Source organism: Gallinula chloropus (genome assembly GCF_964237585.1).
Source record: "Gallinula chloropus genome assembly, chromosome: 19".
NCBI lineage: Eukaryota > Metazoa > Chordata > Aves > Gruiformes > Rallidae > Gallinula > Gallinula chloropus.
Genome location: NC_140104.1, coordinates 8,629,232 through 8,653,408, shown reverse-complemented (window position 1 = coordinate 8,653,408; position 24,177 = coordinate 8,629,232). Strand labels below are relative to the sequence as shown.

General features: G+C 49.3%; 1 protein-coding gene across 1 annotated transcript in view; it reads right to left on the bottom strand.

Annotated features, from left to right (window-relative positions):
• The window catches only part of GALNT17 (polypeptide N-acetylgalactosaminyltransferase 17), a gene marked incomplete at both ends in the record, with an annotated part of 211,297 nt that extends 198,401 nt beyond the window's left edge, over positions 1 to 12,896 (bottom strand). Inside the window, one exon of the mRNA XM_084273005.1 lies at positions 12,659 to 12,896. Coding sequence (XP_084129131.1) covers positions 12,659 to 12,896 — 238 coding nt within the window. The remainder of the gene's footprint in view (positions 1 to 12,658) is intronic.
• Positions 12,897 to 24,177: the final 11,281 nt, after the last annotated feature.

Below are 24,177 nucleotides of genomic sequence, written 5' to 3'. Positions count from 1 at the left end.
CAGCATTTCCAACATTCAGATGTGCAAACCCCGTCAGCACACGCTCAGAGAATTAAGCCTACATCAGGAAACAAACTGCTTCGTTCCTGGAGTTGTAAAAACAAAGGTTAAATATCTGCTGCAGCACAAACCCCATAATTTTTCCACAGTGACTGAATTGTTTTGCTTTACACAGCTAATAATACCTGCCCTGGCTCTATACCCACACGTCTTCTGAATGCACTACCAGGCTAAGGCTTTAGTCATCAAAACAGCAAAGCCACCCAAGAACCACACTTGGCAGGGAGGTTTCTAGCACTGACCTATCTTTTTTAGTTATACTCCATTTATATAAAATGTTGGAAATAATGTCCTTTTTGGTTTTTTTTTTTTTGCAGGTGCCCATTTTCTCACTACTTCTAATAAACCCACCAAGCAACTGGATTGCATTCAAATATTCCTGTCGCAACACAGAGATGCCCCCAGGATCCCCCCTGCCTGGACACCTTTTCCAATGCTGCCTCTTCCCATCCATCATTTCCAAAAACACACATGTAGCAGTTTGCTAGGATTGAAGATAAATATGATCTTGACATATCCGACCGCTTCAGCCTAATTGGAAAAACTACAAACAAATTGGAGCAGTTTCTCACACCGGGAAAGGTTGGCCAGCCCCAGAATAAACGCTGCCAGAGATGCCTACACCTGGGTGAATGACTTTGCTATCCAGTTCCAGGAAGTGTAATTGGAGCTGGGTATTTCAGGATATGCAGTTCTGGGAATTGTAATCAGAGCTGGACATCCAAGGGAATTCCAGGCTTTTCCAAACAGCTGCACAAAGAACATAATCTCTGCTGGATGCCTCAAACTGGGGTGAGATAGGGAAGTTTTGCTCCTCTCTGCTCAACGCCCCTCTCCTCAGAATGGCAAGGTTGGAAAAGACCTTTAAGATCATCAAGTCCAACCATTCCCATCCTAAGCTAAACCAGATCCCTAAGTACCTCATCTACCCTTGTTTTAAACACACCCAGGGAAGGTGATTCAGCTTCCAGAGAAAAGACTGATAGAAGCACAATGTCCTGTTTTTCTGCTCAACCCCTCTGTGTCTGTACAGAACAGCTACGAAACTCCCCCAGAAAGTCACTTACCAATTCCACACTTGATCCAACTACAACGAAGTCAATGTGACCTGACCCAGTAACACCTTCCACTGGAGACACTAAAACCAGTACCTGCCCCTAGACACTCCTGACGGGCAGACCTGAAGGAAGCTGTCAGTGCATCCATGAATCACCTGCATGGTCCCACAACCGTGCTGCCCCGTCACACTACGATCACTAACCAAACCGCATCATTCCCATCGGCACAGGCAGCTCACCCATCCCTGGCCCGTTAGGTTAATTATTCATTTCTTCCTCCAAATACTGTGGTTTTGTTTCTGACCTCCACCTGGGGAGCTTAAAAATCAGTTCTGGGTCACTGTGCACCCCCATTCAAACTGGCCTCACCACCAGCGTCTCCTCCTCCCGTCCAGGCTTCTGGTCCCCTCACCTTTGACAACGGGATCCCACTGTGTGTCCCTTTGTGAACTGGTGCATGGTGGGTAATTTTGGGCCTATGGGACAGTGCCTGTAACACGGAGAGGCAGGTCAAGCCTCTGGAGGCAGGTGGCCCGAGGAGGCACATGGAGAGGAGCTGCTGCCTGCCCCTTCCACAGCCCTCACAGCCCACAGAGACCCGTCAGCTGCGTGACCTGGCTCAGCAGGTTGGTCCTGGATGAATCCTCACCCCTGCCCCCTGCTCTCACCATTGCTGCCCTCCTCCCTCCCTCCCCCTCCGCTTGCACATCCTCCTATTCTATTACTTCATTTTCTTACACACCTCCCCTTCAACCTACTCGACATATAATTAATATAGATTTAAAGCAACTTGGGTTTTAAATCCAAAAGCCACAGGGAATTAACACAACATTAGGTCTAATTCTGCCCCCATCTCCTGCCTCATTCTGCCGTGTGATTTATCTCACTAAATGAGAAGCGGTTTGGGAACGGCCCGTTCCTCACTGCTTTATAGCACCAAATATATGGGACGTGAACCAGGCAGGGCTTCTGGGCAGGGTCGTAATGTAAAGGCAGTGGTAATCACTTAATTAAGGCTATGTCCTGGTCGTTTGTTACAGTGAGGAATAAGAAGTGAGTCAAACATCTCTCCTTCCTCACTTGTTCTGGTCCCACTTCTCTGATGCCAGCTCCAAATTACCTTCAACTCACCAAAACATGTCTGCAGCTGTTCCTGTGTTTCCACCCCATTTCCCTCATAAAACCTGTCCTGGAGACACGCAGTAACACACCCCGGAACCTGGAGCTCTAACTCCTGGTTTTCTACCATTACCCCAAGTGACTTGTCCAGCATCACACAAAACACCAGGGGAAACCCAAGACTCTTTCCTGCCGAATGCCCGGTGCCCTTCCTGGGGACACCAGTCCCTCCAGATTACCTGACACCAAGAGCACGTGAACTGAAATTCCACGTTACGGCGTTTGGTCTACGCTGAGCAATGGGCAAAGCCCAACGCGGCCCCAGCCCTGACTGCAGGTCTGGGCAAGCGCACTGGGCACTACGGTTACTGCCCTGGCAGTGCAAATGTGAAAGCCTGAAATAAAACCTAGCAGAGGAGGGTTTATGTTCCCAGCTATTTAAAGCATTCAGCATTCCAGTCCACTTTGCCAAAGGTGGTACACACTAAAAACACACAAAGGTCAACAACAATTATTTTAAAGCCAGTAACAGAATATAAGAAAGCTTTATGGTATCACTGAAGGGCTTTTCACTTCCCCCCTTCCCCCCCCCCATCCCCTGTATGATTTTAGAGTATAATCAAGCAATTGTTTTGGAAGAATCTGTAGTAGTTTGGTACAAACACGTTTGCTCTCATGATTTAATTTAAAGTGCAATACAGGCAAAGACCCAGAAAGAAATTCTAATTGTTTAATTTTAAAATCAACCTTCTCACTTCATCTTCATGCTCTGAGAACACACACAACCGTGGCAGGCTGTCCCACTGCCTGAGATACTACATGAGCAATGAAGATTAACACAAAGGTTAAGTAAATTCTGATGACCATCAGGGAGGGACCTTGCCTGAGTCCCTCATGCTCCCTGCAGCTTGAGGAAACACCCAAAATAAATCAGCTGAGGCACTGTTGGTGGCTGTTAATCCACTGTGTTTTTTTCCTCTTGTGATGATTTTCCACTTTCTCTCTGCAGCACTGAGACAGGCCTAGGAAAAGCAATTTTGCTTTCCATTGCCCTCAGACACAAAAAGGCCCCACTGTTATGTTGAGATGGGAGAAAACAAAGTCCTGTACCCGTTCAGGTGCTGGGGAATGGTGCAGGGAGAACTAGGGTGCTGCAGGGCCCAGGGGCAGCTCACAGCAGAGCCCAGAGCCCACATTGGCTGCCCAGATTGGCAGCACGATCCAGGGTCGTGCTGGTGCTGGGCAGTTGTGCTTTAAACCCAGGGATGGAACACAAGATGCTTTTGCTTGCACATAAGCTGAGGATCTTAAAGGGAAAGGGGATCAAGGATTCCCCTCCCTCCCTCAGTGTCAAACGCTGACGCATCACCCGGTGGGTGCTTTTCCTGCGCTCAAATTCAGTAATCGGGTGCTGCAAGGCATGACAGTGGGGCAGTAAGAACCAGTGACCTACCACCTATGACTCAGCTCTGGCTTTTAGGAGATCCTTCCTTTCCTGTCAACGGGAAGAAGGGTAGTCTTGCACAACAACCTGGGCTGGACAAGTGAGGAAGGTCCCTATATTTAAAAAAATCCATTTGCCCAGAGTTATCTTATTACTGCCATCTGCAGACCCCAGGAAGCTGTAGGCATTTCCTGCTCCCAGGCTGAACCAGTGCTGTCTTACAGCCTTTAGCATCACTGCCCGTGGGTATTGGAGTGAATCCCAGGGAGCGAGTCCCTGTGGGGGCAGTATCACTGTATGTCCCGACACAGCAAGAGGCATCGAGCACAGATCACCAGGGTTTTAAAGAGGGCAAACCGTGACACTTATCCAACTCCTGATGTAGGGAATTGTCTTTCTTTTCTCAGGTAACTTTGCATCTCCCCACTGACACAAGCATCAAAGCCCAGAGATTGCATCAGAAGCACAGTAATTGCTCAACAGCAGCAGAGCTGGGCTCAGCACCGCACTCTCCTTGCACGTAACACTGCGCGCAGGGCGCTCGTTGCATCATTACCACATTATTTTTAGATAACCATCGCTGATTGTCAGAACGTGGGTCGATAGCTATTAGATTTATAGGCAGAATGAGCTACACTTGTAGCAGTAAGATGTAAAGCATGCAACAATTTCTTGAAGAAATTTGACCACAGGGATTGGGGGCCAGAAAATATGGCTGAGAGTACTCCCAAACCTGCTTAGGGAAAGTAATATTGTACCGCTAGGATACATTACTGAAGTTGAATCACTGCTGTTGACTCACTGTAGGGTCAATACGATGCGTGTTCAGTTGGAACAGTCTTTTGCAGACATTGATAAGGACATCTTACTAAAATAAAAAAGCATCCCTTTAAAGTCCTCACCTACCCCGGGATCCAGGAGTATCTGCAGGAGCCGGGAACTGGCAGCCTGCCAGCCCGCTGGAACATCTGGACCAGATTGTTCCATTTTAGATAAAGATTAGTGGCATAAATCACAAAACGAGCAAAACCTTTTTAATTACCTGAGAAGGCTCGTTTCTATTTTCTTTTGTGCCTTATTAACAGGTAGATTCGCTCACAGGCTGCGCACAGCATCTTCTCATCAGAAACACACCGTGTACTTTCTGCCAGGAGGCAAGTCATGAGGGAAGGTGGTGGCCAAGAGCAAACCAGAAGGACTCCCCAAGACCCGAGCGTGTCGATAGCATATGCCTGGAGCCAGCTTTGTCCGTCTGTCTTGCCTGATCAAAGCGGAAGATCTCCAAGGCGTCAGGCGCGGGGCTCCGCCATCCCAGCGTCGCCTGCTGCCATCCGAAAGGCCTGGGGGTACCAAGCTGCCGCGCAGCCCCGCAGATGTGGCACTCCACCGACGCGGAGCCGTGCCCTTCTGGAGCGGCAGCTGGGAGCCGGGCAGGATGCCTTCGGGCACTGATATGTCACTAGATGCCCACGTTTTGCCAAATGCATCCAGTTCCAAATGCCTCTTACTGGAGACACAATACACAGTCTAGAGCTGACCTGGACTGAGGCTCAGAAACAAGACTGTCACTCATGGAATTACAGCACACATTCTTTTTCCTTTTTTTTAAGTATCCTTAGAAAAATATTCCTAAAAGCCACCTGACTAATTTGGCAACGTAAATCTAACCTTCCTATGTAAATTTTACCATTGAGATAAGGTTCTGTTTCTCCTTTCAGGCAGACCTGAATTAATATGCAAGAATAAAATACCAACGCTGTCACTATTTTCTAGTCATTGCTGTTGCATCTCATGAATCCTGTGTTGTCTCTGCATGATAAATGTGTTAGTGGCTTATTACTCATTCATTGCCAATGACAGTGAATATTCAGATGATGATGCCAAACAACTATCGAAAACAAAAATTATCTATCAGTTCCTAGTCAGCTGGGTTGTAAACTAAATGTCACGTTAACGCCTGAGCTTCCAGATGCTCCCTGAAAGACAAGGCTCCAGTCATTTAACTCTATTATCTCTCTAAGAAGTATTTCTGTTATTCATTCTTTGATCAGTATCAGACCCAACATCCATGAACTAGATGAGAAAAATTTACAGGCAGCAGCTCTCGGGTGTCTTGAGCCTGTGCAGACCCCTCTGCTGCAGTCAGTAATTTTTGGCTGAGAACCTCTAAAAGCACAGACTGAATCTGGGTAATCTGCATTATTCCTAACTGGGAATATGGCAACCAAACCTGCCACATATATAATAACCATCAAAGCTGCAATTTTTATCAGATTGCTAAGTAAGGCCACACAAACCCAGAGTTTCTGCTTCAGAAATAGGCTGGCCGTGGGGCAGACAGAGCAGCAGCATCTCAGCCCCTGCATGCAAACCCCCACTTCACACAGGAGTGCATACATGCCCGTAGTGCATCACTTCATCACATCATCATTCCTTGTATCAAAGGATTTCACCCTCAGAGGCTGTGCTTGCATAAAGAGCCATTTTATTTCATTGACATGATTAAAGTTTGGGCCCCTTCTGCCTACAAACAGCATTCCACTACTCCCAATTACTTACATTCAGTTGTTGCTCTTAATCAAAGAATTTCTGAGCATTTTAATTAATACATTACCTACCTGTTAAAATCTTAGTATGACTAGTCCATGGGTGTAACACTATTACATACCACTAAAGGGCCAATAGAGCCACTTTTAATCTCCCCTATTTACATACAGAATTTTTATACTCAGTAGTTAGCTAAGTTTGTGATGTACTTTGAGGACGATAAGTGTTACAGAAGATAATGCTTATCTTACCCTTCTGGGAAGTAAATCCACATATCTCGGAAGTATTCTAAGTTAATTAAGTGCTACTTTACAAGGGGGGGATAGTGAGACCGTGCAAAAGGCTGTGTTTCAGAGTCAGCCTCAGTGCCCATCATGGATTTCCCAATTGGATCCACAGATGAGAGCACAGTCTGCATGTGGGGAGGCTGCTGGCTCGTGCTCGTTCCTGTCTCAGCACCTGCAAATAATTCCATGTGCAAAAGCGCAGATGCAAGCTGGTTTAAAAATGAACACAGGCTTCTTTAACCACCATGGAATTTAAAGATCCTCTTCAGTTTACTCTCTGGGTGCTTCTGTAGCATGGTGAGGGGGGGACCCGCTTGGTTCACCCATTTTATGGGCAGGTTCACTTCAGTGGTTCTTCATCACTGGCCCCTCATTTACAACAATTTGCAAATAGGTTTTATCCTCCCTGATTTTATATATAACCTGCTGTGTGGTTACAAAGTGAAGTCTAAAAGAGCAGCTTGGGATGGGTCTGCAGCACCCATTCAGAGTGGTTTCTGCCTTACTAATATTTACCTCAAAGCAAAGAATTCTTGTACTACTTCTCCCTGCTCCTCAGACCCCACACCACTCCCAGTCCACTGAACACTTCCCAGATTCAGCTGTTGCTGTGGACACCCCAAAAAGCACTACAGAGGGGTTTATAGCCTCCACGCTCCTCAGAGGCTTCAATCCAAGGCACCGAGCTCTGCTGAGCACGCATAAGCTGACACGGAGTGTTCACCCAGCACACGGGGCTGTGGCTGGGCTGGTCCCTGAGATCACCAGTGACAGCAGAACTCATCTGCCTGTATGTTGTTCAAGATGCTCAGCTATGGCAGAAAGGGATGGTGGCTTCTCCACATTCCAACCATGGCTTGACTGGCACCCTCCCTCCTTCAGCTCTTATTCTCAAACAAGCAGCACTATTTCACTACTAAACTCTCCACATATCAACCTACAGAGCTCCTCGAGAACAGAATCTAGAACAGGGGTTTGCCTGCTTTTGGGCAGGGTCAGGCTCAGAAGGACAGGGATAAAAACCACCACACAGAACCAGATCTACTCTTTCCTCCCAGCTGGGACGAACGCTGAACATCGGCGCAGCCCCAGCACCCTGCACATGTAAGGAAACCTGCTCACAGGCAGGACACCAGCCTCCCAATGCCACAGCAGCCAATGACCCACATCTCAAGGCTTCTCCTACCTGGGGCAGGCACCGCTCAGGACATCAGCCTTATCCTCCCCCATTCTGGATAAGAAACACTGCCACACTGTTGCCACACTGCCACACCACCCCCAACATTCCCCCTCTGCTCTGCCCTGGTCAGGCCCCATGTGGAGTGTTGTGTCCAGTTCTGGGCTCCCTGGTACAAACAAGACAGGGATGTCCTGGAGAGAGTCCAGCGGAGGGACACAGAGATTATTAAAGGGCCTGGAGCATCTTCCCTGTGAGGAAAGGCTGAGTGAGCTGGGGCTGTTCAGCCTGGAGAGAAGAGACTAAGAGGGGGTCTGATCAGTGGTTATCAATATGTGAAGTGTGGGACACGGGAGAATGGGCAGCCTCTTCTCAGTGTCTGTGGGGACAGGACAAGGGGCGATGGCCTCAAGCTGGAGCACAGGAAGTTCTGCACCAATATGTGGAAGAACTTTTCCCCAGTGAGGGTGCCAGAGCCCTGGGACAGGCTGCCCAGGGGGTTGTGGAGTCTCCATCTCTGGAGATATTCCAGCCCCATCTGGATGCCACCCTGTGCAATATGAGCTGGGGAGCTGCTTTGGCAGGGGGGTTGGACCCCATGAGCTCTCCAGGTCCCTGTGATTCTCTTTTCCCACACCAAGGGTGGGATCAAGCACAACTTCAAGAGGACAAAGGGAGGTGGAGGGGGAGAGTACAAGAGGGAAGAAATGGCTGGACAAAAGCTACCTGGGCAATTTTCCCAGGGCCATTGCTTCCAGGAGGGGGGATGAACAGCTTCTCCCCATGCAGTGGACACAGAACCCATCCCATTGAGAGGAGTGAGCAAAACCTTTGTCCTGCAGCTTTCCTCAAGTCACATCACTCGTCCTCTACAGAGCTTTGATGTTACAAAGTTGGCCAACCTTCATGGTCTCAAACACATGATTTTTCCAGTTCCTCTGGAGGAAGAAGGTTAACTACAACGCAGGGTTTGCCCAGGAAGCCCACTGCTGCGGCAGAAGCTGAATGCTCTTTCCGGTCTTTATTCACTGCAGCTCCTTGCTACCTGAACTAGTTTGCAGAGAAGCCCTCTCTTTGTAAACACAGACCTAACTGAAAAGTTCATTTGTGTGAATCTCCATGAAGTCAGAGATAATCTGGGCCACACTTTTTGCTTATGTAAATGTCAGCACATAAAAAATTAGGTTTGAATCAAAGAGACAAGTTGTAGTTAATACCCAGAGTAAAACACACACGTTCCTTCCAGGCCTTCATTAACTTTCTCTGAACATCTGCTGAACAAGAAAATTCCATCCATAAAAGTGCCTATTGAAACTAAACCCCCTCCAAATCCTCAGGTACATGAGGGCACATACGACTCTCCACCGCCAAGGGGACCCTGGTACTTCTCTGTGACCATGGCAGCCATCCCATTTGAGACCAGCAAAAGGCAACAGAAAAGCAAAAAGTAAAACCCCCAAGACTTGGGCAATAATAAACTTTTTAAAAGCATAAAGTACACACACAGAGTTCTCCATCAGTTTTAGCCTACAAGAAGCCTGAATAGACAATATTTTATGAATTAGAAGGAGGAGAACACTGAGCAAGGCCCCCATGGGCTGTGATGCCTCTCCAGTCCTGTCCAGGATTCTCCGCAAGCACCATCTGAAAGAAGCACCCCACGGCCAATGTGAATTAACTGTGGCACCACAGCCCCACCTCACAGTGAGTGGAAAACACTGCAAAATCACAGCATCACAGAGTCCCCAGGCTGGAAAAGACCTTTAAGAGCATCAAGTCCAACTGTTCCTGTCTTAAGCTAAACCATATCTCTAAGTACCTCATCTGGGCCTGTTAAACACATCCGGGGTTGGTGACTCTGCCTCCTCCCTGGGCAGCCTGTTCCAGCCCCACAACTCTTTCAGGGAAGAACTTTTCCCTCACATCTGCTCTGACCCTGCCCTGGCACAGCTTGAGGCCATTGCCCCTTGTCCCATCTCCTGTCCCCTGGCTGAAGAGACCATCGCCCACCTCTCTGCACCCTCCTGTCAGGTCAGTGTAGGTGGGGAGAAGGTCCCCCCTCAGCCTCCTCTTCTCCAGGCTGAACACCCCCAGCTCCCTCAGCTGCTCCTCAGAGGATTTGCTCTCCATGATGCATCACCAGGAGAGCAAGGAGCCACTGTGGGAGCAGATCAGGCCACATTTGGGACAACTCTTCTTGCACAAAGAGGACTAATAGGGAGCCCAATGCTGCTTCCAGAAGGGCAGTGCAGAGAAACGTCATTCAGAAGAAATGATCACGTAAAATCACTCTTTCACCACCCCTGAGGCAGTGTTGTTAAGCTTGTTTTCATGGGCAACAGTTAGAGGAATCAATAAATACACATACATACAGAGAGTTGCCATACCAGAGAGCTGGTATTTCCAACATGCTGTACACTCCATGATTCAAACCCAAACAGGCTGCGGCGGTATCATCAGATTGCTCATTTGATCTTTACCGAGTGAAGCTTTTTAAGAGATTCTGTTTTTAAAGATGGCTTCAACCCCTCCCTGAAATCCAGCCAAGTCCTCTGGCACAGACAAAATCCAGAGCTGACTGCACCCAAACCATGCCTTAGTTTCCCTCTTTGGCTGAACGCTTCCCAGCACTCCCAATATGAGGTGCAGGCTTTCCACACCCCAGCCTATAGATACCATACTCTAACATTTAGCCTGTGCTAAGCCAGAGGTCAGATTTAAACCAAACCATAACCTTATGCAAGAGAAAGTGTGCTCTCGGTGGCAGTGCTTTGCAGGGAGCTTGAGAAGAGCATATGGAGGGGTCTGTTCGGTGCTTCTCACCAGCACGCAGCTTCCCTACCCTAACAGCAAAAAAAAGGCAGCGAGCTCAGATCTGCACATGGCAAACAGACACCAGGATTGCAGCTTTGGGCACAGAAAATTCCAGGCAGGGAAGCTGGTCCAGCAGCTTCTGCATCCTGAGTCCTGCGGGCTGTCACAGCACACCTCGCTCATTCCTTTTAGTGCCAGGGGGTGGGGGGGGAGTGGGGGGTTCAGCTGACCCCCCACATCTTGCCCTAACCCCACGTCTCGCTGAAACACAACACCCAGACATTACTCAGAGAATGGAGCACATCAAACTTCTCCAGAAATCACATGTACCAAATGCACACTTGCCCCAAAGTTACATAAGCACTATGCCAGAGCGATTTTTTAGCCAGACTCATCAGTGTCACTGTAAATCACCTCGGCACGCAGAGGCCAGACAAGATGTCACATTTATGTGCTCGGCTTTCTGCCTGCCCTGAGAAAACGTTTGTGATATGGGCAACACATCTATTACCTCTCTGCCTCCCCTGCTCCATCGGTGCCTGACTGCTCTCCAACACCGAGCAGGCTCCCATAAAGGTACACGAGTGCCCACAGCAGCCTACAAACCAGGCAGCACATTCAGAGCCCTTCTGGGGCTCACAGCTCCCGCTACAAGCTCCATCCCAAAGCAGCCCCCCGGAGCACAATGGAGGAGGGAGCCCCACCTCAATCTCCACAGCAGAAGGGTAATAACTCAGATTTTCAGCTCTCCCTCTGTGTTTGCAGGAATGGCAGACAGCATCATGGTTACTTGTCCAATTCCCAGGTCCCAGTACGAGGGCTTCCAGCTACTGCCCCGTTTTAACTAAGTGCCTGCATCTTCCTGGAAACTTCTGTCCTAGTGATAACCAGCAGCAGCTACTTTCACCATCCGATTACAAATAACATCCAGCCCTCTACCTTATTCCTTGTTATTCTTTTGATTTCACCGCGTTTGTCACCCAACAGTGCTGCTTTTACATCCTGTGGTGCTGGGCACTGTCGTAGGCAGGACAGGTTTTGCATACAGGTGTACTGAGCAGCAGTATAAATAACACTTCCCTACTCAGCTGAGTGCTTCTCGTTTTGTACAGCACAAACACTGACTGAGACAACTATCATGCCCCAGGAAAGGTACCCTGTATTCCTGCACCTGCCTCGCAGCCTCGGTGCAGCAATAGCTCGGATTCAGCATGGAGACGCCACACACACCAGCTTTAGGTTCGACATGGCACAGCTTGGCTTCATATTCAAAACTCAGCGAGGGAATCACACTGTCATCCCCCAAAACATTTAGCTCTGCTAATTTGGCAATAGGAAAACTTGCAGTGGGTAAAGCTACAGAGATTGGAAGCAATAAATGGGACTCGATTGAGATTACATTCCCAGTTGTGAATCTGTGGGGAACGATTGTAAAAAAATTAGCTTCCACAGTCAGTGTTTTAATTAGATACCTCACCTAGATTTCTTACATCTTTACAACTCGTTTCTCTATCCCGCACGGCATCTTTAAAACTCCCTTTCTACATCTCAGAACTACTGAACCTGGTGAGATTTTAATAGAAATCCCTTCACTATGCTATAAAAAGAAGCATTACTTGAGATTTTAATTAGCATCTGTCAATGCCGAACCCTAGGAAATACCAGATAGTTTGCTTAACTTATTAGAGAAAGTGCATTTGGCTTTCTGACCTTCTGCCCCCAAACGACGCAAGGTACTTTAGCCGTTTAAAGACTCCCTTCCAAAAAAACAACTCTGTACTTGTAGGGAAAGCCATTCCCTCAATTAATATACAGCATGCTGCCCCAACTCGTAGTCAGCCACAGAACATCCCTGTCATTCGACACAGGAATCATGACACTGTAATTTCTGACCACTACTACAAACCCGAAAGGCAGCACTACCGTATCATGCTTTCCTCCCATCCTGTGCAAGGTACTCCGAGCTTGAAACACAAAGGCAACTTGGAAATGGGATAGCAAATTCTTTCCACCCACGGGGACCCCGTTTCCACGATAAGGAAAAAGCAGGGTCCTATCGCGCAAAATTCAAGCCAGCTGAGCACCCGTCCTTTGCCTCGACTGACCGCCCGCGACCGTGCCCCAAAGGCATTAAGAGCAGAACTATTCCTACCGTTCAGCTGCCTGTAGACTATATCTTCTAGGAGGGAGAGTCTCTTCAGCACCGCATCCTGGATGGAGCTGATACCGTGGGCTGTCAAGTTGGCCACTTCTGCCCTGGGATGGACGTCATGGAAGGAGTCTCCGCTCTTGGCCGTGATGGGTCTGCACTTGGCCAGGAAGAGGACGAAGCCGGCCACCGCGATCAAGTTTAACACCAGCAGGACTTTGACTCTCCTCAAAGAAGCCATCAAACTTCCCGAGGGGCACCGCCAGCCGCCGCGCCGCTGCAGGGCTAGGGGAGCGGGCCGGCAGGTGCCCGCCGCTGCGCGCACATCCCACGCCGCCGCACGCCGCGGGGGGCTACGCGGGGAAGCGCCGCGCCCCGGCCCGGCCCCGGGCTCGCCGGACCGGCCGCGGCGGGGAGCGGAGGGCTGCGGGGCGCCGGCGCGGAGAAGCGCCGCTCGCCGAAACGCGCCGGAGCCCGCCCCGGGCTACGGCCCCGCAGAGGAGACGCCGCCGGGGCCGCCCGCCCCGCTCCGCCCGCCGCCGCCGCGCTGCTGCCGGCGCAACTTCATGCCCCGCGGAGAGCGCCCGCGCCTCGGCTCCGGGGCGGCCGCGGGGCCGGAGAGCCCTGCCTGCGGCAGCGCCGCCGCGCCTGCCTCCGCCGGCCGCGCGGGGGGGCGCGGGGCCGCTCCTGCGCTGCGCGGACGGGGCATGCCCCGCCGGCCGCCGCCGCCCCGCCCCGGCCGGAGCCGCCGCCGCCGCCTCGCTACACCGCGGAGGGGGGCGTAGGGGGCGGGCGCGGAGCGGCGCGGCACAGGGCTCCCGCCCCTCCCGGCACACGGCGGGGGAGAGGAGGGGAGAGGGAAAGTCACGGCGGCGGAGCTTCCACCCCTCTTCTCCCCGCCCCAGACCCGCTGTGGGCGCGCAGGGCCGGCAGGCTGCGGCAAGCGCCGCTCCGCGCACCGCCCGCGCCTGCGGAGAGCGGCCGCGCCGCCGCTCGGCTGCCGGGAAATCCCGGGCTGGAGGCCCCAGCCCGGCGCGGGCCCGGCCAACGGGCGCTCAGGGCCGCGTCCTCGGGGCCGAGCGGGGCAGCGGCGCCCCCCACCCCGGCCAACGGCTCCGCCCCCCCCCCCCCCCCCCCCCCGCCCCCGGTAGCATCGCGCTCGGGCAGGAGAGATGGGCGCGGATCATTCCCGTTCGCCCCTCGGTTTCGCGGAAAGTTTCGCCGCCCCGCGGGCTGCGCCTGGTCCTTGCGCGAACTTTGCTCCCCGGCTTTCCGAGAGGAAAGCCGCCTCCGCTCACCCCGGCACCCAGCTTTATCCACACAGGCACTGGGTCGCAAAGGAGAGCAAAGCACCCTGCTGTGGAGCTCCGGCTGCACCTAGCACTGTGGCAGCGCAGGGGACTGCCTGCGGAGCTGTCAACTGGGCGGTCAGTGAGGATGCTCGGTACCGCAGCCAGCACGGTGAGGTAGTGTTAGACATCACAAACTGGAATTCACAGCCAAAGCTCAAAAGCCAGAGTGCTGAGTATCCTTATCTGAGAGGAGAAAGCCTATCTATTCAGGGCTTTATCCATTCCCCAGAAAAAATGACGTGAAAAGGCATTAGAAATTCAAACAATGTTGAGTCATTGTATCCTCCAAGGCAACTTTTCAAGACGCGAGAACATCTCCCCTCTCACCTTCAAGCCAGAATTAAAAAAAAAAAGAAACAAAAAACAGAATCAATGCCATGGAAACAAACCTCGGATTGCTTCAAAGGGTTTGGAGTTTTAATTTAGCACTTGCTGGACAAGTAATCTTTGATGGGTTCTACATTCAGAGCCAGGACCCCATTATTGACCCTGGAGAACGCGACAGGCACTAACTCACAGTCAGAGCTCAGCCCATCACCCCCACGCAGGTTTATTATTGCATGAAGAGGGTAAAGCTGTGCCTGACTCCAGTGCCGAGAAACTCCAACTGCCTTCCAGACTCCTGAAAACCAGGAAAGCTTTTCACTGCACTCAAGGGAGGTGTATCCTGACACCCACACTTTTGGGGGTTCTCCGGGGTTGCCTTGACGTGGGAGGGGAGGCAGTTTTGTTTCCAGAGCTGTCAGTGGAGGGTTATTTTTTCTTTCACTTTTTAATAAAAACAAATCAAACCCCAAAGTCATTAACAAGCCCCCTGAACCCCCAACTTGGCAGAGTTGTTTACCGAAAGGGAAGTCACGGACCCTCAGGCTATTAAGAGCAGAAATAACTATGTGGAAACTCCCCATTGCTTATTTTAAAGCAGCCTCCGATAAAGATGAACCATTCCTGCCAGCCCTTCATTATGCAGCGCTCCCACTGAAGCAGCAACACACAGAAACAACAAGCTCTATTCTAGGTATAAAACTCTTGTTGTAGAAAGCAAAAATTAAAGAAGTTTGGCATGTGGCTATTACCTAATGTGACCCTAATGAAACGAAAAAAACCAACCCCAAAATCAAACCAACACAACCCCCTGAGTCCCAAATCAACTTGCTACCTTTAAAGAACAAAATGAACCTGAGGGTTGGATGCTGAAGACCATGGAAGGGTTGGATTTGATGATCTCAAAGGTCTTTTCCAACCTTGTGATTCTGTGAGATTATTTTCACACCGCTGCCCCCAAGAAAGGAGCAGACTTCAGCCCCCAATGAAAGCAGGCAGCGAGCTGCAACACCCCGTACGGTGACCTGGTGTTGCCACGCAGAGTTACAGGACACCTGGATGCTGTGAGAGCCTGTGGCCCCACTGAGGACAGAGTGAACATGCCCAGAGTCCTCAGGAAAGAAAGCAAACCCAAAAATGCTATTTTGTGTGGGAAACAGCATGAGCACTAAAAATTAAGAACACACACACACACACACATCTAACAGCCCCACTGCCCTGTCCAGGAGGATTAACTTCAAACACTCTCCCACCTATCTGTTGTTGTTGCTGCTTTTCTTTCCATAAAGGGAAGAACTAAACAGCGCAGGCTTTGAAGCTCTGCTAGCTGACAACAAACAGCCATCACCTGGGAAGCTCCCCAGCTCAGCTGTCAAGCATCTCCACTGCAGAAGAGAAAGGTTTTTGACTGCTGGCCTCATGGGGCAAAACTCCTGGCAGGATTCAGCATTGGCCTTTTGGGGGTGGAGAGATACCTCATCAAAATCCAATCCCCCTCTCCTGACCCACTTTGCACATTCCGCAGGACTCCTCCTGCTCTGCTACTCTTAGCAGCAGCAGCAATCATTTCCCCTTAGTTTCTTGTACTCAGAAGTTATTTCAGCTTTGCTCAGTGGTCCTGCAATTGCTTCTGGCCGAAGGAGCAAGCACACCCCAAGAACCAGCACCTGTCCTTCCCTGCCCTCTAGCACATCCCAAGAAACAGCCACTCACATGCTCTGCACAGGACTGATGCTGTGCCAGTGGCAAGGACCACCCTACCTCCCCAACAGTGACATGGGAGAAAGCAGCATGCTTCAGGTAAGAAAAGCCAGTGAGGACCAGAAGTGCATAGAAAATGGACATCAGGGGGATATGGCTGGAGGAAGAGGTTCAGTTTCATGGCACAAGTCTTGAGAACAACCTCCCACCCGCTCTGCAGCTGGGATTTCATTTGAGCTTCACACCACAGAATGAACTTTAAATACCAAGTACTCTGCTATAAACATGAAAAGGTTTGTCAAGACCCTACTCACCAAACCAGGGCTTCAACAAGGCTTGGGCACAACCTCCACTGCAGGGTCTGATTTTTTGGTATTTGCCCAGGGGGTTGTGGAGTCTCCATCTCTGGAGATATTCCAGCCCTGTCTGGACACCGACCTGTGCAACCTGTCCTAGGGACCCTGCTTTGGCAGGGGGGTTGGACTCAATGAGCTTTGGGGGTCCCTTCCTACCCCTACAATTCTGTGAATCTATGATTTTTTTCCTCATTTTTTCCATTTTTATTAGGTTCCTATTAAAAAGAAGCATGAAACATTGGTACTAAATAAGGAAGCAGAACAACTAAAGAATATTTATCAGTATTGGGCAGAGAAGATCAGTTTGCATGTCTAATAGAAAAATCTTACTTTTGCCCATTATAGTGGAGCTCTACCAAGAGTGCACAGAGGCTTTTCAAGTGCTAGCCAAAATAATTACTTCTCTCCTTCTGTGGGGGAAAAAAAATCCACTAAATCATGAATATTCAATGGATTGATTAATGACATAGTACCCCTTTAGCTAAAACCTCTGCTCCTTAAAATACAGTGAACACAGGCTGCCACTTACAAGAAGGATTAAAAATACAAAAATAACTCAATTTCCAGAAGTTATCTCAGCCTGATGACTTCAGAAGCGTAGGATGGGTAGTGTGATACTGTGGTGGATCTGGGGCAGGCTCTCTTCACGTTCTGGTAGATGTACACCAGGCACAAAAAACCTGGTTTCTTGCTACTTCCTAGAGCTGCTGCCAGTGCTGGGCATTCCCCAGGCATGGGGAAAGGTACCTGTCCCCTGCTCCAGCTCTCTCCTCTCCCAGGGACAGCAGTGAGTGAGGCTGTATCTGAGAGGAGGGGGGGGAAGGAAGGGTTCTACATGCCTGAACCCACCTGGAGAAGTCTAGACATCTCCATTTCCAGCCTTGTGACCACCAGCATAAGAAAGATGATGTTTGGGGATTATCAGATCAATTTGCTTGAACTACACAAATCAGCATTTGTGGGACTTTGAGTCCCTGTATGAAAACCATGATCTGCAAGAGGAGAAAAACCCCAAAAGAAAACAACCCACAGGGATTCAATTTAACTCCATGAAGTGATTCCTCAAAATCTTAAAGTTCTGGCTGAGGTGTTATTAATACATTTGGATTTCTTTGTAGGTAGCTTCTCTCTTCTTCACTTTGTGTTGAGTCTTTTTTACCCATGTCATTGCTGACAGAGTGATCTCTCCCTGTCCTTACTGACAGAGTGATCTCTCCCTGTCCTTACTTTGTCTCCTGAGCCTCTTAATGTATATTTTCTCCCCTATCCAACTAAGAAGGGGAGTAATAGACTGACTTTGGTGGGTGTCTGGCCTCCAGCCAGGGCTAAACCACCACACTACCCAAACCCACCTCTGAGAAAGCCCTCCGCTGCCAAGTCAGGTGAATTCAAGCCTCTGTACTGCCTACCTGCTCTCTGTTTTTCACACTCTGTGTTTTCTCTGCACCAGAATCTGCTCCAGGAAGCACTGACTGCTTCTGCAGGAGGCAGGGAGCATGTGCTCACCCCCTGGCTGCAGCTCGAGAAGGGTAGCTGCAACGTGACCTGCAGCATAAAGCCTCACTGCATGTGGAGCTCCAGTCCTGGGCTGCTCCAGAAGACACAGCCGTGCTGGTGTGCAAGGGTCACCAACATCACACATGTCTCCATACCCCCAGGTCAGTGGCCACAGGAGGCCAGAGCTCCTGAAATGAGTAAGCACTTGCAAAACCAAAAGATTTTTAATTTTAATTTTATTTTCCCCCAGAAGCTGCCGTTAACGAGCTGATGGCACGCTGTCTGCTCTCCCTGGATTCATTCCTGACAGTAATTTAGGCAAGTATTTAACATCAAGGAGCAAACCCTTTATCTCCAGCCTTAAAATCTCCCACTATGGGAGAACAGCTAAGACACAGAACTAACTTTCTTCAGTTTTATCTTCAAAGTTTGGGAACACATTTAGTTCTACATTACAATGGCTCTATTCATATTTCATGAGTTTTTAAGATCAGGCTGTGAGCATGGACAGCTCATCACTGACACATCAGGGAAACGCTGTGGAAAAACAAGCAACTTATTGTACTTTTAGCTTATGAGATTGCTTTATGGTTCCCTCAAGGATATTAAAAAGAGATCTTTGCAATGGTTATCAACGAGTATCTTTCGGGATCAGCATTTCGAAGGCTTCTAGAACGGCTTCAACTCTTGACTGACTTCAGAAATGAAAGAACTCAGAAAAAGCAAAATCACACCTTAAAGCTCAACTGCTCTTCAGTTTTGCTGCTCTGAACAGCAGCATTCAGCCTGATGGCCAGAATCTAATTCTTACATCATTTTCCTTCTCACCAAAATAGTCTATTCTGTCCTACTCTATTCTTACTAATGCTGCTTGAAAAGTTTCAGCCTCTTCCTTGAAAAACAGGGGGGATGGGAAAAGAGCAAGTTCACTGAAATTTGGGAAAATGATTAAAAAATAGGAAAATATGCTTTCAATATTGGCTTTTTGTGTGTCTAGAAAGAAAATCTCCACTTTATTAATACAGAAAATACTGATATGGCCCATGTTATTTCAGCACTCAGCCATCTCATAGTCCTTTGGAACATTTCTTTTCTCTCATTTGAGAATATTATTGTTCCGTCAAGTTGCATGACCTTTGAAGAAGTGGGCTTTAAGTTGCCAAGGAAATCAAGAGATGACAGAAACAACCTGGCCAGGATCAAGCCAAGAGTCTCTAGCACAAGAGCTCAGTTTGCCACCAGGCTCTGAAGTTCAAGGCTGACACACTCAGCTTTGTCCATGCCCGCAGAAAGCACGGGAAACCAGGAAGATCCCAAAGCTGCTTTGCGCCCCAGTGCCTGTAACACTGGCGTTGCCTTTCACCTGACTGTTGGGAGGGCAGACCTGTCAGTGCAACGAAGGTGTCCACAAAAAGGCAGGTAGCTCAGCTGTAATAAAAGCTTTCAGGTTCCCTTTTCTCCCCAAAAGCCTGACATTGCTTCCTGTAAGCAATCGGGCTGCTGCTACAGCAGAAGAGACCCTAGAATCGAAGCATCCCCTCTCTGCTGCTCATCAGGCCTGGCTCTGAGGAGTTTCTGGATGCTATAACTCATGCTCAAGAATCACTTCCATCCTAAGCCTTCTATGAAGCATTGAGGTTAAGGTCAAGACTCAAAGCTTTCTCTGAACACATAGACTCCTGGGGTGCAGCACACGGTTTCCCCCCAGCACCCTCTCCCACCAGCAAGAGCAGCACTGGGGTAGGATGGTGGTTCAGAGTCACAGAGACTACACTGAACACACACAGCCAAGCCTTGCCTGTGCTCCATACATGGGCAGCAATGGCAAACACACCTGCTTTCTCTTCCTTATCCATGAGAACTCTCCAGGGATTGATGTAAAAAAAATAAGGAGTGTCATCTACAAGAAAGCCAATAATGGCAAAAAAAATAGCATGAGCTTTCCAAAGCACTGTGCAGGAATCCTTCTCCAGGTCTTGCCATGTAATTCTTTTTTTAAGATAATTAAGATATCTCTTGCATGGATTCATGCTTAAGCTACGTAGTAGTTATGCTAGGGCAGCTTTTATCCTGCTGTGGTTATGAATGGTGGGCTGACCATCTGGATGTAATACACTATTTTAACCTTAAAAATGTAAAGCCCTGACAAAGAGGTATCACAGATTGCAACAACTGCTTAATGAATGCCAGTCAGGGTACAGCATCGCTGCATCCCTGACTAAGTATCACTGAAAAATATGAACAGAACTAAGATGCTTCTCATAAAAATTGCAAGAGCTCTGCACCCCAGCAAAAAGACTACTTCAAAGCATGTCTTAGCATTTAGAAAATCAAGTAGGTCGAGAAGCAGACATGTGTATGTTTACACTTTGAGTTCAAGAGCTGCACTGCCCTGTCAGGTAGTCACATTTTCTACTTTGGGAATCTGAATACCAGCTGTTTTCCCAAAGCTTGCTGAGTGCATGTCCCAGCAACACCCCACAGCTAAGCACAGGGCACTCTGCCTCCCCACCGGAGCTCAGCGGGGAAAATACCGACCACCCAAACTGGACTTACCTCCAGATTTGCTGTTGGTTCACTGGGTGTCCCCAGGCAGAGTGCCCAGAGCTTTCAGCACAGTCATGGATCAAATATTCAGGCACTCAAACAAGGGCTACAACCTCAGAATATCTCCACTCCCCACGTGCTGAGCAGTTCTGAGCAGCTGGTGCCCACATGGAAAGGGACAGCATTGGCAGAACTGCCCTCTTGCCCAAACACAACACAAACTCACATCCTCTGCTGCCACCTTCATATTTTTAAGCAGCCCTAAGAAACACATTGAAAACCTCAGCTCAGCAATGGTGCTCAGATATTCCACCCCACCAGCCGAGGGTTTGGAGACAGTTTGGGAGGTGGGGTCCACCCAACCACAAAGCCCAGCATAGAAGCTCCTGAAAGCAGCTCTCTTCAGGGAGGAGTCTCTTTATTTCTTGCAAGCATTCTCAGCTGTGAAGTCATTCAGGGCAAAACCCTGTCTCCTCCTCTTGCTCAATGCCTGAGTGAAGCTGCCATAGGAGATTTGGGACAATACAAGCCAGATTTTTGGCTGCACTATGCCTTCTTGTCAGGCTTATTCGTGCTGCAAGACCATGGGAGGAGGGAGACCAGACGCAGCCAGGTTGGTCACAGGATGGGGGAGCTGCAAAGGAAAGTAGATCCCAAGGCTGAGTGAAACCTATAACTTGCTCCATCAGATGAAAAACCGTGCCCAAAATAGACTGTAATTTTCTCCCCAGTTATAAAAGCAGGACTCAAGCAATCTTCTCTGCCACCAAGCAGAGCCCAGTGAGTCCCATTCCAGCCACTGCTAGATGCAGACATCTCCACAGGAAGCACCAGATGATGAAACAGTTGTGAATCTCACTACCTCACAAGTACAAACTGCCTGTTTTCATACGGTCTAAATAGTTATTGAGTTACCCTGAAGGGACTGGGTTTAGCTTTGAAGATTGCTGCTTTCATTTCAGAAGAATGGCCAGGAAGATTTTCTGTTTTCTTTCCAACAATAGCATTTGTTGTGGGTGAAAGATATGACATCCTTAAGGAAGCAGCAAGAGAGAGATTATGTGCTAGACCCTGCCTCTGAAATGCGTCCCCTGAAGGCACGTGCATCCACATCTAGGGCTCAAGAGCTTGCAGAGAAGAGTATTTTTTAAGGGAAAAGAGCTGTGCCATTCTTCTTTGATCTATCTCACCATAGCACCTGGGTGTTTTCCCTCTGTTCCACACAGAAGGGGAAGAAAGCATTAAGAGATGGAGGGGTTTGCTTCGCACTGGCACAGGGAACCGCTGGTGTGCACAGCCCAGAGGCACCCTGCCCTGCCCGAACCACTGCACCGGCACCAGCAGCAGAGCAGCGAGCACGCTCCCAAGGCCCTGCGTCCACCCCACCTCCAAAATCATACGAAGGGAAAAATCAGTGAAGGTGAATCAGATGGATGTCATTCTCCCAGTGCTGTCATAGAATCCCAGACTGGTCTGGGTTGGAAGGGACCCCAAGGATCACAGAGTTCCAACCCCCCTGCCACAGGCAGGGACACCAACCTCCAGCCCTGGAGCTACACAATGTTGCCCAGGACCCCATCCAACCTGGCCTTGAACACCCCCAGGGATGGGGCACCCACCCCCTCTCTGGGCAGCCTGTTCCAGCCCCTCACCACTCTCTCTGGAAAGAACTTCCCCCTAATATCCAATTTCAACCTTCCTGCCTTCAGCTTCACTCCATCCCCCTTGTCCTGCCATTCTCTACCCTTTGAACAAGCTGATTCCCCTCCTGTTTCTCTGCTCCCTTCAGGGACTGGAAGGCTGCAATGAGGTCCCCCCACAGCCTTCTCTTCTCCAGGCTGAACCAGCCCAGCTCCCTCAGCCTTTCTCCGTAGGGGAGCTGCTCCAGCCCTTTGAGCATCTTTGTGGCTCCTCTGAACCCTCTCCAACAGTCCCACATCTTTCTTGTACTGGGGCCCCAGCTCTGGACACAGGACTCCAGCTGGGGTCTCAGGAGGGCAGTGCAGAGAGGGCCCCTACCAAGCACACCTTGAGACCTTGGCTTGGGGAAGGTCACACTGCTCTCTGTATTAAGGCACATAGACCTCTAGTAAACAAGTTCTGCAGCACTTGAAGCTTTCAGCTTGCTGGCTTCCTCGCTCCCTGAACATCCTGCAGCCATTCCTCCTCCCTGCTAGCAAAGACCAGTGGAACATCAGACAGAGACACTGCAGTGCTGTTTTCTTCTCTCCTTAACGGCTTTTTTAGCATTTTAAAACACACAGCACTCCTGAAAGCTTGTAAAAGTCCTCATAAAGTTTACTGTGCCACAGGATTATAGAATACCTCTCGGAACTATGGATAAACAGCTAATCTTGGATCTGTCACCAGAAAGCACTAATATATTTCAAAAAGCTATTAGCCCTTAAACCAAAAGCAACACGGAATTTGATTTGGGGCAACAGGCTATAAAACACTGAAATTGTTTGGCAACTCTGCATTGAAAGCAGGTGGAAGAAACTGTAAGAGCCCTGGCATTGATTTTATTCTGCTATTTAGGGCATGTTTTACATAGTTTCCAAAATATGTGCATGAATACTAACATTAAGTAAGGATACTTGAAAAGAACCTGTTGAACAATTGATTTACCACACATTTTTGGGAAGCAGAACATTGTTTGTTATGTTAGACAAGAAGGCAGGGGAAAGTGGCAAATATTACATATAAAACATAATAAGCTATAAATAGCCTTTACTTTTTTTTTATGGAATCATATCTTTAAGGAGAGATTTAAGCCATCAGCACTGACCATAACCTCCACATGAGCAATACCCATTCTGTGGATGGAAACACTAAAGCACTCCCCTATTATTCCCAAATACCCCAGTTCCTTCTGCAGGGCTTTGTGACAGGAATGGCTGGGTCAACGTGGGGTGGCAGGACAGGAAGGAAAGTGTTTGAGGAATGCAAGGGGGAAATGCAGTTTGAGAATCTCATGTGTAAAGCCAATGGTGTTTCATAACTTGCTTCGCTCCTCGGCCTTGATGAGTACTTGGGCTTGTCCCTTCCTCCTGCCAGGGGATGCAGGTGATGGAACAGAAAAGAGGAGGAGGGTAAATTTTGGAAAGACAATGTGAAGAGATGGGCCTGATGGAAAAAGACTTCAGGTGAGGAGGGCAGGAATTACCTCCTCGCAGGGTAGGGATGCTTTTCTCAAACATTTTTTGAGTAAGGTCGTGTTTAAACTCCTCAAAACCTCAGAGAAATGGAAAACACAGGCAGGATGTTCTGTTAGAGACAGAGAAGCTGGAAATGGAAATGGCTGAGGAAGCCGAGCAGCAGAGCCAGGCCCAGGGACTGGCTGTGATGCCATCCCAACCCCTGGGTTTACTTCTGGCTGGGACAGCGTAGTTGCGTTTTCTACACAGAGTCGTTACTGCAGAAGGCTAATTCTCAGGGGAAAAATATTTCTGGTATTTCCTTGGGAAATAACCTACTGGATGGCATCATTTCTTTCTTTCCCCACCTCCCTCCCAAAAAGATGCACTCATCTCATAGTCTTTTAGGGAAGAGAGGGGTCAGAAGAGACCAGAGCATCACTGCTCTCGTGCTCCAGCACTGCATAGCACTGTACCTCTCATCTCCCCACGGGGCTTTGGTGTTTGCTTGCTGCCAATTAGACACACAAACCTACAAGGAAGAGCAGAGTTCTAAGATTCTGTCAAAACCAGGTTTCAGTAATAAAGAAGTTATGTTTTCAGCATCG